The sequence below is a fragment of the Buteo buteo genome, chromosome 9 (genome assembly GCF_964188355.1).
Source record: "Buteo buteo chromosome 9, bButBut1.hap1.1, whole genome shotgun sequence".
NCBI classification, from domain to species: Eukaryota; Metazoa; Chordata; class Aves; order Accipitriformes; family Accipitridae; genus Buteo; species Buteo buteo.
In genome coordinates this window covers 39,366,946-39,384,342 of record NC_134179.1, presented here as the reverse complement: position 1 = coordinate 39,384,342, position 17,397 = coordinate 39,366,946, and the positions used below count along the sequence as shown (strand labels likewise).

Below are 17,397 nucleotides of genomic sequence, written 5' to 3'. Positions count from 1 at the left end.
GCTTTTTTTGCTTTACAGCATTCTTCTTGATGAAGAGGGCCACATTAAGATAACAGGTATGTGAGGAATGGAAAACTTAATGTCTACGAGGTGATTTTTTTTCTGCAGTATGTTCCATGCATCTTGGTCTTTACTTGGAAAGAGTTTGCTTACAAAAACTCAGAAGCCAGCAGAGTATGAGTGTTGGGCTTCTCTTCTGTGGCAATTTGTCAAGCACCTGTGCTGCACAGCACATGGAGAACATAGCATTTTTGTGGTAAAATTGTACTCTTGACTGATGTGAAGCATGCAGGCTTGACTGCCTGCCACCATGGATGGAAGGATGCTTCCAATATGACTTCTTACTCCAGATTAAAACCTCTGAATTGTAACTGTGCAGAGGACACCTGGAAAGACATGCCTTTGCCACCCTGGAGGTGCTGTCTGGCCATCCTTTCTGCTGGTGTCTATCTGGGATTATTCTTCCTAATGCTTTGGTTACCTGACCAAGAATCCTTACCAGGATTGTCTTCACCAAACCTGAACTGTGTACTTTTGTTTCTTTAAACTCTCTCTTCTGCTTTGGTTCAGAACCTCTTTCTGAGCAGAGAAAATGGTACACCTACTTTCAGGACATATTAACGAGTGCCAACCAGGCACTCCACGTAGGCAGGGCTTCAGCATGCACGTGCCTGTGGCCTTTCTGCACACAGTCAGATGGTTAGTGTGACTTGGTTGAACAGTTTAAGCGAGCAAAAGTGTAAATAATCATTTTTAAAGACCTGATGAGTCTTTTTTGTTCCAATTTATTTAGATTTTGGCCTGAGTAAAGAAGCCATCGACCATGACAAGAGAGCGTATTCATTCTGTGGGACAATAGAGTATATGGCCCCAGAGGTGGTCAACCGGCGAGGACACACACAGAGTGCCGACTGGTGGTCTTTTGGCGTACTCATGGTAATGGAGAAGTGGTGTTTGTTGGAGGGGTGGCTGTAGGAGTGATCAGATCCCTCAGATAAAAAGTACTACATTCAGCAATTAAGGGTTAATAGAAAAGTAGATGTGTGATGATTGCTTGATTGTTTTCATTGCATCAGCAATAACGAACCAGCTGCTCCTGGGGGTATATGAGGTAGCATTTTGCCCTAGATTCTCTCTCTTCCTTCTCACAGTCCTTTGCTGTCTCGGTTGGTTACCATGAGCCACTAATTTTTCCGCTGCACAGAAACAGGGCAGGGCAAGCTCAGAAGAGCACAAGCGTTTCAGAAGAAACATCTTCCTAGTTACTAACATGATGCCTGTTAGGAAACAATTTCCCAAGCAGCAATTTTCAGATGTTAGGGACATCGTCTTAGAGAAATTCAGAAATTTACTTCTTTTTTTTTTAATAGATTAAAAAGGACATATTTTAGAGGGCACTCTGGATGTTTCACAGGACCTCAGTATTTCTTTTGCCGTTCATCTGTCATCTTCACATTGGCATTGCTGATTCTTGTTCCACTAATGAGATTCAGGTAGTTTTTGGACTGGTGGTGGATCTCCTGTAGTCTTATTAGCTGGTAGGAGACTGTAACTCAAAAATCTCTCTTTTCTCCTGCTGGGAAAAGAAAACAAATACATAGGGGCACCATGTCATCCTCCTTTCTTCTTCTGTTCCTTTTTGCTGTGTCTTGATTATGACTAGTTTAGGATGTTTGCTTTGTCGTCAGTGCATGCTGTTTTTAAAATGATGTATGTGAAACAGGTTTAAAATGACTGCTCTTCACAGGGGGGAAATCACCAGAAACAGACACAAATGTATCAATTGGCACAGTGGAATAGCTAGGAATTAATCTTTTTCTTACACGTCTTTGCATTGGATTAACTATACAAAAGTTGCAATTTTTCCCCACTGTTGCTTAACCTTTAAGAGTCCTGCAAGCTGTTCTGGAGGTAGTTTAAATTGAATCAGTATGAGAAACTGTGCTAATTCATTTTTTATACATGCACATCGATGAAAAGTTATTTAAAATGCAACATGAATTTACTAAAAATCAGTCATTCTAGATTAATCTGATATTTTACTTGATGAGATAGCCATCTTTTTCTAAACAAAGTAAGTGGATCTCATGTGCCTCCATTATAATAAAGTATTTGGTACAGTGTTGCAGGGAAAATTTATTAATTGAAGATGCTTATTAGTCCAATAATGGTCCAAAGATGGTATAGTACCTGTACCATCCATGAATACGTCACAGGGAAAAACACCACAGGGAGAAAGGAGCTGTTCAGCCAAAGAGTACTGTTGCCCCAAGAGCAGGTAGGAATAAACTCATCGTGAAATGTTGTTAGTCTGGAAAGTAGAAGAAAGCTCCCGACTGCTTCAGAAGTGACGCCCTGGAAAACACTTTCCAAGAAGAGCTCTGTGAGAGATACCTGACTACAGTGGAGCTGCTTGGCTTATGAGAAGTACCCGATAACATTTTGCTAAGCACTGCAGTGTTTGACACAGGGATGCAGTGTCGGGAAAGTTTTTCAGAGAGGCATTGAACCCTCCTCAAGCCAGCCATCTAAAATTAGGTGTTTGGGTGCTAACCTGCTCCCTCCTGCATCCACCTAGCCTCTTCAGTCTGTGATGGCATTGTTGCTGAGGAGGACGAAGAGAAGATCAAGGAGCACTTGTTTTGTGACACTGTGATTTTTGAAAAGCTATATGAATGCTATAGGTTTTTTGAAGCCATTATTCCCAGTGTCATTTTATCAAGCATAGTGCTGTCCCATGAGCCCAGACGCCACGCATTTATTACTCTCACAGGGATATGTTCAGATAACGAAGGTGATGCTGCTCTCTCCTGAAGCCTCTACCCAAGGTCTCAGTGGTGGACCCAAGGTCTCAGTGCCCAGCCACCAATGGGCAGCGCAACGCAGTGCAGCACTGCAGCTGTGGCTCACGCTGCACCTCACCGTGGTTATCGTATTTCCCCTGCAGAATTAGGGCAGAAGCACAAATTAACGTAGCAATGTGCTCTTCTAATACAGCTCCATTTCCTGTGGTATGGAAGCTATTTTAGGTAGCTATATATTACACTACATACCACAATCCATGGAGTAGGTTTAAATTTTGTTTACCCTAAGTAGACAACTCTCTGCTACCAAAGGAAGTAAGGATAGGATGCAATGTGAAAACTAGTGAAAATTTGGGGTGGGGAGGGCCTACATCACTGACCCAGCTGGTTGACAGCAGTTAATCTAAGCAAATATTGTAATTTATTACCTGAATTTAAAAGGAGTGGAACATCCTTATCTCCTATGGCCACAAATGCATTTGTGGATGCTCAGCACTTCTGAATCATATATGTTTATTCAGGAAAATCAATAGGTTATGTCTCATATAATAAATATATCCCAACCCTTTAAATTTTTTTATTATATATTTAGTTTTGGAGGATAGCTGTGCCTTCTCGCTATCTGTCTCCAGTTAAATGATGGTGTATTTGGTATATAGACTGCTTTTCTTTCACCTGCTAATGAACTTGGTTCCTTTCCCCCTGTTTTTTTGCTAGGCTTTCTTTTTTTTTTTTTTCCCCTCCATCTCTCTTTTCATCCCTTCCCCCAGGGAATCAATGTATTAGAATTAGAAAAGATAAGAGTCCATATAAAAGGAGCTGAGTTAAAGAGAGTAAAATCTTTTTAGCTGTAAGCTAATGCTTTAAGCCTTTGAGTGCTACCAGACATCTTAGAGAAAAATAGCTCTTATCTGTTCAATCTTTTTTTCCTTTTTAACAATTAACTGGTTGGAGCAGAAAAAGGGTATTTCCATACACTGAAAGTGCAGGAGGATTTTCTGATGCTGTCTTTCGCTCTGCTCATTTCTCCTTGTTTTCCTTTCTCTGTCACTTGTATGTTCTATTACGGAAACTGTTTTTCTGCCAGTGTGAAAAACTGAAGAGAATTAAATGGTATCCAATTGATTTATTAGCATTTCTCTCTAAGTAGTTTGCAGTATGATGTGAAGTATACAAAGAAAATATACCAGTTGGTGGAATATGCATAGGTTGAAAGGAAGTGAATGTGATAGTCTAATTTTCATACCTACAATTTTGATCAAAAGAGGGAACATATTAGGCAGATAGTGATAAAATGGCCTGTAACCTAGCCATCAGAAGAGCAGCCAAACAATATCTTGTCTGTTCTGTTCTGTGAAGAGGGATTAATGCTACAGTGTGAAGAGTCAGGCTGTGCTAGCAGCTCCTTGCCAACCTGCATTGACCGACACACAGGCTGGAATCAAACTGAATGATCCTTGAAGGCAACCTTAAATGTGGCATGTTGTGATTACTAATATCAAAACAAACTTACCTGAAAAAGACTAAATTCTGGTCTTGACTTATTAATTAATTATGTTAGTAATTATTTTATTAATTATTATTCAGTGGGAGTTTTACGATCCACAACAGTAAAACTTCATTTACCACCAGCTAAGTCTTTGACACAGGCCACAGAACTAAAACTGTTATCTGCTCTGTTCATTTGCTGCTCGGTTTGTTTGAATTGTTTTATGGTAGCTTAGCATGTGTCAACAGGTATAGTTATACACATCTTGAAATTCACTCTTTCCAAGCATTCCAGAGGACAATACCTGCATTTCACTTAGTCCTAATTGGGACCCAATTAAAATTTTGTGCTGGTGAGTTTATGTGGTTTATCATGACTGGACAGATTTTGTTTTCTGCCTTCCTGCATCTTACTCACTGCATTGGAGATTTTGGATAGGACATATTCTACAAAAGCTTTGCATCAAGAGATCTGAATGAACAAGCAATTGACTTAAATTGTTAAAAAGTTGTGTATATGACTAATACCTTTTCAGCTGTGCTGCAAGAGCCTCAATGCCCACACTGCCATCTCTGAAGCCCAGATAAACTGGTCTGCACGATATAAAATCCACAACCCTCTCTGAAGGGCTCTCAAAGCAGTGGGTTTATAGTTCATGGTACCAGCTGATTTACAAGGCCACAGACGTCACAGAAGGTGTATCTGTTTCAGTTCAGGAAAAAACCACTGTACACCTTTGAGAGTCATGTGAGGAGAGAGGGGAACATAACTAGAGAAAGAAGGGGTGTGGTGACTCAGTAGGTAGTCCCAAATAGAAAGAAATGTGTTTATATTTGTCAGCAATGTAGTGAATGTGTAAGGAGTGAAGTCTTCACGAGAGAAGAAAATATCCCTTTGGTATCCAGATGATGTAGACAGCTCTGTAGTAATTTTGTAGTAACTGTACAGTGGCATTGGAAAAATCAATATGAGACATCAAAGCAATACAATCTTCTTTTACAAAATCCCATTGTAACACTTGTTTTATTCCCAGTGCAAGAGATGGTCTTCATGAACAGTATTCTGAATGTTTATGCTAGCTGCTATGTGAAGGTGTTCAAACCCTTTGCAAACACTAATTCATTATGCTTCACACCTGGCTAATAATGAAAAATACTTAATGCATTTTACAAATGATGAAACTGCATGGCTGACCAGCTCCCAGTTACCCAGAAAATTACTGAAAGTGTTGAGAGGCGAACCTGGCCGTTCTGACAAGAGTGGCGCTCTCTGCTTTTCAAACCCGAGCGATATCAAGGTTCTTTGTAACCCTGAATTTTATCCTAGAGTCACACTACTTTAGCAGACTTGGGCTATAATAATTTGCACAATCTGCTCTCCTTCCATCTGCTGGGAAGATTCATCTGGCAATTATCCCAGGCTATGGATTTTTTCTCGTTCATTATCTTCCTCAGTGACCTACCAGGGTCGCTTCTTAAATCCATTCCCTCAGGCAATGGGGCCCTCTTTCCCAAGGTCTTCCCACATGTATATCTTCTGGGGTCTCCAGTGCTGGTGGTTTGCCTACCGAAATGGGCAATTGCCCTGAAAACTAGAGAAAGGAAGCACTGCAGAGTACGTTCTCTTAATAGGCAGCTGAACTGGAACAGGGAATATTTGCCTTTCGTGCTGAATATTAGTACAGGAAAGGTTGGAGGGAGGCACAGGCTTCTGAAGTGCTGGCTAACAGAAGGTGGCCCTCCAGAATACCCAGGAAGCAAATCATTGGGAGGCAAGGAGCAAACAGATGGTTTATACAGATGGGGAGGTGTGGAGAGTGAAAACTGAGTCTCCCGGCAAAACTATAGGGTCTGCTTTAAGAGCCAAAAATACTACAGAGTTTCTTTACACCTAGGCTCAGCTCCTTGTCAACCTGTAGTGACCCATACAACTCTGTATTTATGTGCAAGGGTGTTAGCAGCAAGTGCTCACTTCTGTTTGCATGTTTACATTTAGCAAGATTTTTGATTTTTTTAAAAAAATAAGCAGGAAAACAAGTTGTTGTGCAGTAAAGCAGTAGCTTTAACTGATGAGATGAACTATTTCAATTAGTATTTTTTTTTCAGTCTTGTTATTTCATTTTTAACCTGTAACAGATTTAATCATGACTGCACTTGAGAAACCAGTGCTTTCTTCCAGCTGCTGCTTGTTGAGTTCATTGAAGTAAAAAGACATTTAACTCGTGTAGCTGCCTTTCACTTTAAATACTGATGTATTTAAGTGCATTTCTTCTGAATCTGAATTAATCTCAACATTAGATGTACAAAACTGGGAGACATGTGGTAACAAAGTGCTAGCCGTTAGAGCAGTGCAGTAAATGTTGCCTGCAGCCTCCAGGATGGTCATTTCCCCTGCTCCCTCCTGCAACTTAAATTGCTTTTTTCCTTCCTTCCTTCCTTCCCTCTTGGACACTGCATCTGAATTTCTTTTATCTGTATCATCTGCATCAGCTGTGTCAAGCCCATTTCTGCCAAAATAAATGAGCTGTAGACGTCATTGTTAGTGCTGTTAAATTAAATTTATTACAACAAAGTAATGTGAGCAAGTGTAAGTGAACATTAGGTACTTGCCCTGAACATAAACTCTTTAGAAATCATGAGGAGGGTTTGGTACAATACGTACCACTTCTGCTGCTGATCTGGGAGGCAATGTTCTCTGCCCCTCATCCCCAGTATATCTGAACACTTTTATCAGGACTAAGGCTCTAATAGGTCAGCATTACTTTGCAAATGGTGCTTCAGCTCCAGTGTCATTTAGGCAGTCTTAAAAATTCTTCCCCATCGTGTTTGTCTCTAGAAGATGAGCTGCTTTCCTCCAGCTCTACAGAGCAGTTCTTAACTCTCCTGGACCAAGCAGGAGTTAACACATTTGTGTTGTCCGAATCTTGTTTCTATCTGTCAGCCATACACACTTTTAAAAAGTGTTTTTTCCTTGTTTCTACTATATGTTTTATTGCCTTGAGGTAATTTGTTACTAATGCAGATTAATCCTGCAATTAATTATAGTCAATTAGTTACCTGGCTTCTAAACCTCTCCTCTGCTCCCTTCCCAAAACTCACGTAACAGTTTCACGGTTACAGTTTTCTTATGTTTTCTTATATTTTTCTTATGGTATGGCTATATTTAATCTGGGAAAAGGGCAGAGTCAGGCTGTGAGGCAGTCTGATACCGGTTTTGGTAATGAAAGGATCCATTTTTGCACATATGTGCTTCCCGAGAGCAGTGAAACTACTTGTGTGATAAGGTACAAAAACTACATAAGGGTTGCAGAATCTGTCCTGCCTTAATGGGTATTTAATTATAGCAACAAATATTAATTAGTAGGTACTTATTATAGTAGAAGAGATCCAAAGCCTGAGTCACAGATGGAAGCGAGTAACAGTTCTCCTTACCCTTGATGGACATTGTCCTCATTTGTGCCTGGCCTGAATTATGTTCTTGGTGTCTTTGTGTTTGGTGATGCATAACCTTCATCATCCCTTCGTCAGAGGAATCAGCTGCCACTCATACCCCACGAAACACTGTGGCAAGAGCTGCGTGAAAGACCTGGTATTGAATCCATATTAGGCAAGCTTCTTCGGCTGGGGTTTTTATTTTTTTGGTTACAAATGTGAAATTCCTGTCAGATTTACTGAAAGCACTAATCTGTTTCAAAGGAACCATATCTGATTGATGTTTTCATGTGTGAGTTAGGCTAATAATTGATGATGATTGCTGAGTTTTGCTTTGAGATTTGGGTTCATTTAAATGTGACACTTGCAAAATTCATCACTGAATAGAGCCAGGGGAACCAAAGCGGGAGAGAAAAAAGCACACTCAGATGCCTTGAGAACATGGGGTTTGTGCGTGTTTCTCCTGCAAAGTATAGCAGTTGCGTCTCTAAGTGGTGCAAGCAGACAATCGAAGAGGTGGTTTGACTCAAGCTAAAAAGATTGGGAGTGGCATGTTGAACCCATTTTCCTTGCACCACAGTCCGTGCCAGACACCTAAGAACAGCCACACCTATTTGGACTAAGGGTCCCTCCAGCCAAATTTCTCATCTCCAGCATTGGCCATAAAACGGGTGCTGGAAGAAACAGTATATATGACACTTCTTTCCAAACACACCAAAACTTGACCCCACGTATCAGTGTAAACCGTTTGTAACAAGACTCTTGAACAAAACAGTCATGTCAGTCCTTCATGTTCTGCATAAACTGGACTTGCTGTGTCATCTTTTTGTGAAGTACAGCTTGTTGGACCATTTTTTTCCCTCAAGTTTTCAGTTGTGTTGGAAATAGAGGGTGGGTATGGTGTCTATCAGCTATGCAGACCATCTCAACACTCATTTGATTTGCCATTTTGTTGTTACGCCACAGTTTGAGATGCTGACAGGATCGTTACCCTTCCAGGGAAAAGACAGAAAGGAGACGATGGCACTCATTCTCAAGTGAGTACTGAAACCGTTCCTCTAACTATGAGTTAACTGTACCCTCTGGGCAGCCTATACGTCCTAATTATATGAAGGGTAGAGAATAATAATGTCCATAATGCGTTTTTCAAAGCAATGTTAGACATGAATTTGGTAAGGCATGCTCAGTGGATGCCTGCATGTGGCTGTAAAATTGCCTTCAGAATAAATAGCAGGAAGTGAATTACTGAAGGGGCCTTACAAAAGAAATGTATCTTACTTTCTGTAATATTGTTATCTACGCAAAAGTGGTAACAGTCAGATTTCTGCAGGACAGCTTATGTTTGTTGTTGACAAGTTTCAAATCTTTTCCTTTGCAAATTTCCCATTCTTTTAACGTTAAGTGCATACATAAGTATTTGAAGCTTATCTTTGCTCAATATTACATTTTTTTCTGTAGCAGTGAGTCGCCAAGGGAAAAGTTTTATTCCCTTTAATCAATATGTGGTTAAGTATAATTATTTTCATGAAGTTTTGTTTGTTTGTCTAAATTCTTCTTGATTCCCAAATTTATTCCAGCAAGCTCAAGAAGTGAAAAAATTTCTGTAGGAAAATGACCTTTGTAGGTTGCAAAAGGTGTCATGAGATTCATCAGATCTACTCTGCCTCTAGTGAAGCCAGTGGTAAAATCTTCTTTAACTTCAGCAAGATCAGGTCCTCACTCTGTATTGCATTATGCTTAGGTAGCCTTTGGTCACCAAATTCATGTGTCTGCCCTTCCTGACTACTGCAATTCCACTTTTTAAACCACAGTGGGATGGAGAAAATGTTTGAAAAATCTATTTTCTTTTCAAGTGTTGTGTTTTTTCAGAGCCAAGCTGGGAATGCCGCAGTTCTTGAGCATAGAAGCCCAGAGCCTGCTGCGAGCCCTCTTCAAAAGGAACCCCTCCAACAGATTAGGTATGCACGCGCATTTGATCGGGGCATTTGTTATGTGCGCTCTGCCTTGTCAGGTGGTGATTGTTTCTCTCGGTGCATCTTCCCTGATAGTTATCCTCTTCATTATGCGGCATTTTGTGTTCCTTCCCAGAGCGCAGTGAACCTTGAGCGTTACTAGAGAAATTTGCAAAGAGCACAGGCAAACCATTGGAATCTAAAACATGATATTAGCTTGTATTGTATTTTTTTGGTGAAGAGGGAGCGTAAAGCACCAGCATTTATGAAGGGTTTAAGAGAACTGCTGCATATGATAATATAGGCAACTGAAAAACAGGTCTCTCTTAAATTTGTATAATTTAGCTGCAAATCTGAGGTGCGGAGCAAAAGGGAGTAGAATTTGTCTCTCCCATTCTCAAATAAGTTTTGATGCTGTCTCATTCTGTTTGCTGGGAACATTTTCACAGTAGGTTTTCTTCTTTATTACCCTAAATGTGTTATCTCCTTTCTTACTAATGTGTTTTTACCTTTTGTTAATAATCCTATTTAAATTGTGATAAACTAGGAGTATGTATTGGATCATGCATCTTATGCTATTTATACCTTTGTTTGGGAGTTTTATTACGAAATTGATTGCATTTGGTGAGGTCATGGGCAATGCCTGGTGCATGATTTTAATTGCAAATTTGGTCTTCGGTTTTTACGTGGAAGAATAAGAACAGTCATATCAAGTGAATGATATGACCTTAATGGCACTGGATTGTTTTTCATTAAAAATCCTATCTAGATCTGTGAAAAATTCTGGAGCTTTCTTTTTTCTCCATAGGTCTCATATTCTGCATTTTGGGTGAACAAGGGAAGAATTTGCTTCTAAAGGAAAGGGACAAACCTTTCCTTTGTACCTCTGTTGGGGTTTTTGTGCCTTTAGGAGCAGGAGTTGACCTTAGGTGCAGGGATTTAATCCTTCAGTTTTGTAAACTGCATCACAAGAAGACTGCTGATGGGTCATATTTAAATATGTGGTTGACTCATTGCCATCCATGGGAGTTTTGGCAGCTAAGAAATTACTTGTCTTTTAGAGAATGGCATAGACTGGTTAAATATTGAGACGTGCGAAAAGCAATTTGCTGTTCTCTCTTGCAACCGTTTACACTTGTAAGATTATTTCAGATTGGAGACGTAAAATTAGAAGCAAAAAGCTAAGTTAGGAAATGCCTTGTTCCGAGACGTGAAAAGAGCAAGAGGTGCAAGCGAGGTTTCCCCCTTTCCGTCCTGCAGTACCCACGCTCGCTTCTCCGGTGCTGGAGGTGGTGCTGCCGAAGCTCTGCCGCACTGTGCCTTTGGTCCCTGCGCAGCAGTCACAGCGTTAGCGGCCAACCGGGCGGCAGAGCGTGAAAGGCTTGACAGCCCACTTCCATCACCGCCCGCCTGAGAGATGGGTCCTGCCGGTTTTAATAGGCACGCACGGGTGTGCTCGCGCACGGGTGGAAGATGGACGCTCTGCTCTGCGCCCTTGAGCTTCTGCTTGACCTTTTCATGCTCTGGTAGTTCTGTCCCTTGCTTCAGGTGGGGCGGCGTGGGAGCTACTCCAGCCCTCTGCTTTATACCGAGCACCGTCAGACTGTCACGTTTTAGGTGAATGGATGTTTTCTGCCTGGCTGCAGCATGGCAGCCGGAGCCCCCACCGCACGTAGAGGTCAGACACGGTGGCTCAGCTGTTTCCCAAGGGAGCCTGGCTCCTGCGGAGAAGGCCAGTACGGAGCAGGCTACCTCTCCCTGTGACTGCCGGGGACAGAAGGAGCCGAGCGCCCTTGCTCCACACAGGGACCAGGGGACAACCCCACCTCTGGCAGAGGTGGGGAGCCAGTCCCTCAGCACCCCGCTGCGGCCCCTCTCCTCCCAGGCAGACGCCCACACGGCCCGCAGAGGGAATGCTCTCCCATAGGTTTTACCTCTTGACCTAAATGGTAGCTCTTGTAGTCCGATATGCTGTAGAGATGATAGTGGAAAAACACATTTTCTCAGCAGGTTTCAACTGTTCTCGAGCAATTTGCTTGACATTAGAGAAAATTAGAGTCTTGGGATTTCTAGGTTTAATCTATGTTCAGAAAGATAATATGCTGCAGCAAATATAAACTTTTTTCCCGCTTCCTCCCTCTGTTCCTTTCTGCTGTTTCCTCCCTGTCTCTTGGTTTTGTTCTGCTCTGCTCGTTTTGTGGCTTCCCACAAGCTGCTATCCATCCAAAATGGGGCTGCAGTGAACTCAGTGGGAGTTTCTGGATACTGGTCCTTAAATAAAAAGCTACTCACTGAAATAAGCAAAGTTGCTTAGTTTTAGCCATGACAATTCTAGCCCCCTGTCATGATTTAACCCCAGCCAGCAACTCAGCAGCACGTAGCCACTTGCTCAGTTCCCCACCACCCAGTGGGATGGGGGAGAGAATCAGGGGGAAAAAAGTAACGGTCAAGGATTGAGATAAGAACAGTTTAATAGAACAGAAAAGAAGAAACTAATAATGATAATAATAACAACAATAATAAAATGACAATAATAATAATAAAGGGATCGGAATATACAAAACAAGTGATGCACAATGCAATTGCTCACCACCTGCCGACCGATGCCCAGTTAGTTCCTGAGCAGTGATCCCCCCAGGCCAACTCCCCCCAGTTTATATACTGGGCATGACATCCCATGGTATGGAATACCCCTTTGGTCAGTTTGGGTCAGTTGTGCTGGCTGTGTCCCCTCCTAGCTTCTTGTGCCCCTCCAGCCTTCTTGCTGGCTGGGCATGAGAAGCTGAAAAATCCTTGACTTGGTATAAACACTACTTAGAAACAAATGAAAACATCAGTGTGTTATCAACATTCTTCTCACACTGAACCCAAGACATAACACTATACCGGCTACTAGAAAGAAAATTAACTCTATCCCAGCCAAAAACGGGACACCCCCATATCATCTCCCTTTTAATACTGGGGAATGGCTAAGGGTCAAGGTTTTAAACCTGAGATTTATTGAAATACTGGGAAGGCTGCAAGAAAGGAAGACATTATTTATAACACAAACATTCAAGGAAATAAAATCTAAAAAAGTAACAGAAAAATAGATCTTAGTATTCCAGGGACAGCGGTGGAAAGCTTCTGAAGGATCTCTCTGTTCTAACTGATTGAGAATCAGTATGAAGGATTATGGAAACAGACTTGTTGGTAGTAAAAGAAGGAATACTTAATGTTTGGCCTAAATACTGAACAGAAGTCAGTAGAAAAAAGGACTGCTTCAACTTTGTGGATTTTAGCTTTTTCTGGGAAAAGTTTTCTGGAAGTTAAAAGAAAAGTAGGCTTAGACATCCTGTTTTGAAAAATCTTTGGAAAATTAATGAAGCATGCTAAAATAAATGAACCATATTATGGCTCAAACACTTGTTTTCAGCCATTGTTTCAGAAGTTTACAAATCTGGAAAGTGTATTTAGTTCCAAAGTATTTTCAATATTGGCAAGATGAAAGATGCTGAGCTTTGAAAATCATTTTATTCTGATTGCCGTCTTGCTTTTTGCCATTTGATTTAGATATCTTAACAAATAGAAGTAAAGATTGATGAAGTATTCTAAACTTTTGCTTTGAAACTTTGTTTTGAAGGTTTGGATTATTAATGGAAAAAAATATTAGAGTTGAAGGGAGATACTCAGATAAGGCAGAGAAGGAATTTAGTAATCCAGTTTACGTGATTCTATTTTTAAGTCTGGTGCTCGTATTAATGCTTTAGAACAAATTTTTAAGGAATCAAAAGTCTTCCTTCCTTTGGCATCCCTTGTTACGGGTGTTGTCTGTTCTTTTCTGAGCCTATACACTCTGCTGTACAAATAGTCTGCATTGCACTGCTTTGGTAGTATTGCTCTGATTAAGTACAATAAATTTTAGTTTACGAACAAGCATAACTTTAAATTATTAAAATAAACTAACTGGTATATCCAGGCAAACAAGGAGGAAGCATCTCAGAAAGGAAGTTGTATGATGAAAGTGTTAGTTCATTACATTGCCAGGAACTTAGGCAAGGGACTAATTCTTACTTGCCCTAGGGCCTGAATCTAATCAGGTAGGTAAATGAATGTAAAGAGCATTTCAGGAACTCCCTATGCTGCTGAGCAGTATGAAGGTTCCAGAGTCCTTATAATTGAGAAGCTTGGCCAAGAAAGTATGGAGTAAAAGCATGTGCTAGTAGATTCAGAATAAAAGCCAAATAAAGAGTTATTATTTCCTTAATCCTATGTTCTCAGTGAAGATATATTCTGCTTTGGCACATAGAAAACTTTGTTTTTCCAGTTTATAAGATGGTGGGTTTTAAAAAAGAAGTTTCACCTTTGTCAGAGCGACTGTACATCTTTCTTGTAAACCTTAGGAATGCATTTCAAAAAATCTAGCCCACTAAAAAGATTATGAAGCTGTGGAGACACTAAAATTTTATTATCTGAAACTAAAAATCTGGAAACTCTTTCTGCTCATTTTGAATATCCAAATAATCAACTTTCAAATTTCATAGGTCTCCCTTTTTCCCCTTAATATATTAGAAAGCTCACATTATCCATAATGATTCAGCAATCAAAACATTCTACTGTTACTGCTTGCAGACACTTTTATTACAGGCATAAAACAATCTTAGATAATCAAGTTCTCACTTATTAGCATGAGGCTGCTTTTATATAAATCCTTGCACTCTATAATGTGTTTAAACTGGCAGTTTTATCTGAAAGCATTATTTATCTTCACAGACCCTCATGGGACTGGATGGCACATAGAAATATTTGCAGGCAGTAGGTTTGATTGTGCTGATTATTCTTTACAGATAGGTTTGATTACTACATTGAAGTTAAAGTGAAGTTAAAAAAAACAACTAGAAACTTAGAGGAAGGTGAGAGGTTTGCGGTCCTGTGGTGTGCCATCCTGTGCTGCACTTCAGCAGTTTGCTAAATACCCATCTCGATACCAAAAAATGTCCATCCCCATGAAACAGGACTTTCCACTTACGACCTCTCTGGTGCTTCTCTTTTCTCCATGAAAGCACATCTCTTTCCAGTACCACTTTAGATTTGCAGATGATAAATGAATGGCTGAAACATGCTGAGCAAATCCAGAGAGACTCCACCATAAGCACTGGTGCCTAACCTCTCCCATGGACTTCTGCAGCAGGGTCAGGGTTGCCCCTCCTGGCTCCCAGAGCTGTCCCTGGGCGAGCCCTTGGGCCACCTCCTTCCTCCAGTTGAGGAGAGGACCAGGCGACGCACGGCTGCCTGCAGCCACGGCACACAGCCCGAGAGGGAGCGGTGGGCTACGCCAGCAGGTCTCATGGCGAGGAAGGTCAGGGAATAAAAACTGCAGGAAGCGCTGAACCTTCTCCATGGTGTAAAATTGGTTGCTGGGAATTGGAAGTCCTTCACTCTTGGCAAAATTAGGCTATTACCTTCCTAAAGCTCTTCAATACATTAAGCTAACCAGAGATGGAGTCAAGCCCTGGCACTCCTAACAACAGATTCCTTCTCTGCTAGAGTTCTGAGGTGGTCCCAAGTGGGAAATGCCAATTTTTCAAATGAATGCCTGTGTCAACTGCATGCTGCGTTCCTTACTGCACACTGCAGTCCCCCACTAAGAAAAGCAGCTATGGCTGGGCTTCTTCCTTGGTCCTGATTTCTGGGTTTTTGTGGAAGAAAGAACAACAGTAGCAAAAAGTGTGGCTTTCAGATAGATAGTCTGAAAAAGGCAGATCATTCCCATCACACAGTGATGTATCCATAAGCCTACAAAAGAGGGAAAAGGGAAACAATGGGGAAGGGACAGAGCAGAGAAGATGGAATGCATCAGCAGTTATCCTCAGTCCAGGGAATGCTACCAGTAGCTTACAGTGTCTGTAGCATTTATCCCAGTCCTTTGAATTCAGTTTGGCACTTGGATTTCATCCTTATATAGCAAAGAACATCTACTGCACATTACAAAGTTTCCAGTCATCACCACTGAACACAAAACATTTTTCACAGATATTTCTTCTCTGAAGAGTTGCTTAATGTAATTCTCTTCAGAGTAACTGTGTTGGTTTCATGTTCCTGTTGGCATTGCTAAAATCAGAATAAATCTTCCAAGGGAATCTAGTGCAGACTTTAGACTGTGCATTGAAAAAACATGCTAGGGAAGACATAGAACAAGTCTTATTACTATCTAAGTCTTACTATTTTCTTGTTCAGTACCCGTGGGCCACAAACAACTGCCTAGGGAAGAGTAAGAATAGGGTAAGCATATGTAATACTTCACCTAAATTCTCTCCCAGTCTACACCTGCTTTAAGGTCAAGCAAGGGGTTTCCTGAACCTCCTGTGATTTGTCGATGAAGTAATCTTCAATAGATTTCTTTTCAACATACTTTTCTGGCCTCCCCCTGAACCCATATAAATATTTTGCATCCACATCATCTTTTCCAAGGAATTCCACATCACGCAACTGTCTGTTGCCTGAGGAAACATCTCCAGGTTGTTCTGAACCTGATTCCTGCTAACATCATTTAATGACCTATCATAAACCTCCTCAGTCATCTCTTTCCAGGTTGAAAAGTCCTGGCCTACCCAGTCATTCCATACTATTCCTTGTTGCCCTTCTTTGATTTTTCCTACCTTCAGTAAGTATACCCTTTTATAGGTGAGGGCATCAACTACATTCTGTACTCAAGTTGTAGGTATACAACAGACTTATACAGTGACAATGTTCTTCCTTTTGTCCTCTTTTCTCTTTCTAAGATTTGATTTCATGCTGTGTTTGCCTAGAGCCATCTGTCCGTCATAACCCAAAGACCTCACGCCTCAGTGGGGTTGATTGCCTCCGAGCACATAATTTGGCGTGGCGGGCTAGGATTGTTTATCCTTATGTGCGTCAGATACATTTGTCTATACTGTAAGATTACCAGGATGGGGAAGTAATCAGAAGAGCATTCCTCTTGTGTTATTATTTAGCAGGCCTGACAGACAATCCTGCATGTTACGTTCACAAAGTGTTTGCTTTTTGTATCCATTCATCAGTGAATGTTAATCAGTCTGTAGGAAGCCGTTCCTGGTCAATGCATTTTGGCAAACATCGGTAATGTTTTGTACACAAAGAGAGCAGATGTCACATTTTACAAAAGCGTGAGTTGACAGGACCTTTCTAAAGCTACTTGTAATGCTACATATAAAAAGCTGAGTCCTCTGAGGTGCTGAGTGCCTTTTGCAAGGTGCTTATGAATCCCAAGTCCTTTTGGGAATCAAGGAAGCTCAGCAACCTTGTAAAGAAGCACTGGATACCTTTCAGGAACTGATTCTAAAATTGCATTGCAAAGCCTTTGCTTCCAAATGTTATTTTTCCTACTGGAAAATGAAAGGTGCTATTAACAAAGTCAAATCAGCCCCCAAAATGGCATGCTAAATCATCTCTGACAGTTATTTAATTATTACTGAGCACCTGTTGGTTTTTGCGATGGCAGTGAAGCAAATAAATTGAGCTAAAGGAATAAAAAGGCAATCTTCAGTGAAGACATAAGGCAAAAGTAATTAGATTCATTACCAGATCTCAGAAGAGTTTCTCTAATTTTCCTATAGTAATGTAACAGAAATTTAACAGTGAAGGAAACATACCACTGAGAGTCACGATTTTGGTACTGAGGCAAATTTGAAGACAGTATTTGAAAAGGGGGAACCTAAAATCCTGGCTCACATTATTTGGAG

The 17,397-nt window shown here is 40.9% G+C and overlaps 1 protein-coding gene across 2 annotated transcripts in view; it reads left to right on the top strand.

Moving 5' to 3' along the window:
- Positions 1 to 17,397, top strand: part of RPS6KA2 (ribosomal protein S6 kinase A2) — a 172,413-nt gene that overhangs the window by 108,588 nt on the left and 46,428 nt on the right. For both annotated transcript variants that reach the window (XR_012651700.1, XM_075036113.1), the window contains exons 7-10: positions 19 to 56; positions 794 to 936; positions 8,691 to 8,761; positions 9,594 to 9,682. Coding sequence is in view for 1 of the 2 variants with exons in the window: in XM_075036113.1 (XP_074892214.1) it covers positions 19 to 56; positions 794 to 936; positions 8,691 to 8,761; positions 9,594 to 9,682 (341 nt within the window). In the remaining variant the exon portion in view is untranslated. The remainder of the gene's footprint in view (positions 1 to 18; positions 57 to 793; positions 937 to 8,690; positions 8,762 to 9,593; positions 9,683 to 17,397) is intronic.